Source organism: Colobus angolensis, unplaced genomic scaffold, assembly GCF_000951035.1.
Source record: "Colobus angolensis palliatus isolate OR3802 unplaced genomic scaffold, Cang.pa_1.0 Scaffold116, whole genome shotgun sequence".
NCBI lineage: Eukaryota > Metazoa > Chordata > Mammalia > Primates > Cercopithecidae > Colobus > Colobus angolensis.
Window position 1 is genome coordinate 5929724 of NW_012112697.1, and position 1373 is coordinate 5931096.

At 50.0% G+C, this 1373-nt stretch overlaps 1 protein-coding gene across 1 annotated transcript in view; it reads left to right on the forward strand.

The window, feature by feature from the left end:
- The window catches only part of AARS (alanyl-tRNA synthetase), a 35374-nt gene that overhangs the window by 17381 nt on the left and 16620 nt on the right, over nt 1–1373 (forward strand). Inside the window, exons 6-7 of the mRNA XM_011962238.1 lie at nt 478–622; nt 978–1123. Of these exons, the coding sequence (XP_011817628.1) occupies nt 478–622; nt 978–1123 (291 nt within the window). The remainder of the gene's footprint in view (nt 1–477; nt 623–977; nt 1124–1373) is intronic.

Consider the following 1373-nt stretch of genomic DNA (forward strand, 5'->3'; position numbering starts at 1 on the left):
AGATGGAGTTTCACTCTTGTTGCCCAGGCTGGAGTGCAATGGCGCAATCTCAGCTCACCACAATCTCCACCTCTCGGGTTCAAGTGATTCTCCTGCCTCAGCCTCCTGAGTAACTGAGATTACAGGCATGTGCCACCACACCTGGCTAATTTTGTATTTTTAGTAGAGACGGAGTTTCTCCATGTTGGTCAGGCTGGTCTCGAGCTCCTGACCTCAGGTGGTCCACCCCACCTCAGCCTCCCAAAGTGCTGGGATTACAGACTTGAGCCACTGCGCCTGGCCTTGCCTCACTCTTAAACGAACCCCAGAGTAATTCTCCTTCCTTTATCCCTCCACTTCCCTCTTCCCACCAAACCGGGCAAATGGCAGATGGTCACAGCCTGCAAACTGCTCTGTAAATGAATTTTAACCAGCAGGGACTGGAGAGATGCCAGCTTGAGTCTCTGCTTCAACCCCCTCTTCTTCTGGATCATACAGGGAAGCTGATGGCATTCTGAAACCTCTTCCCAAGAAAAGCATTGACACAGGGATGGGCCTGGAGCGACTGGTATCTGTGCTGCAGAATAAGATGTCCAACTATGACACTGACCTTTTTGTCCCTTACTTTGAAGCCATTCAGAAGGTACTGGTCCTATTGCAAACACTGCAAACTTTTGTGGAGTTTTCCAGGCTGGGTTCTTAACAGTGCTGTCAAAGAAAAAATGACCACATGCTTTGCCAGCTAAGAATACCCATTTCCATCTGCCTACTTCATTGTTAATAATGTGAGGCTCTAGACCTGAGACAGTGTAATTTTTGAGTGTAGGGACTGGCTGGAGTCTCTTCACTTCCCCAGTGTCACATTCTTGGGGTTATAGGATCTAGCAAGACGGGCATCCTTTCTCCTAATGCTCCTCAATCCTCTAGGAACCTCCTTGGGTGAGGTAGTGCCAGAAAGGCTGCTTCCTAAAGGGCTGCCTCCTGATTCTTAACTGTAGGGCACAGGTGCCCGACCGTACACTGGGAAGGTTGGTGCTGAGGATGCTGATGGGATTGACATGGCCTACCGGGTGCTGGCTGACCACGCTCGGACCATCACTGTGGCACTGGCTGATGGTGGCCGGCCTGACAACACAGGGCGCGGGTAAGTATGCTGCACACTGGGTGGTGTTTGGACTGGCACCACATGTGCTATGTATGACTCTTCATGAAACTTTTTTTTTTTTGTGAGATGGAGTGTTGCTCTGTCGCCCAGGCTGGAGTACAATGGCGTGATCTTGCCTCACTGCAACCTCAGCCTCCCAAGTAGCTGGGATTCCAGGTGCACACCACCATGCCCTGGCTTATTTTTGTATTTTTAGTAGAGACGGTTTTTTTTTTTTTTTTTGAGACAG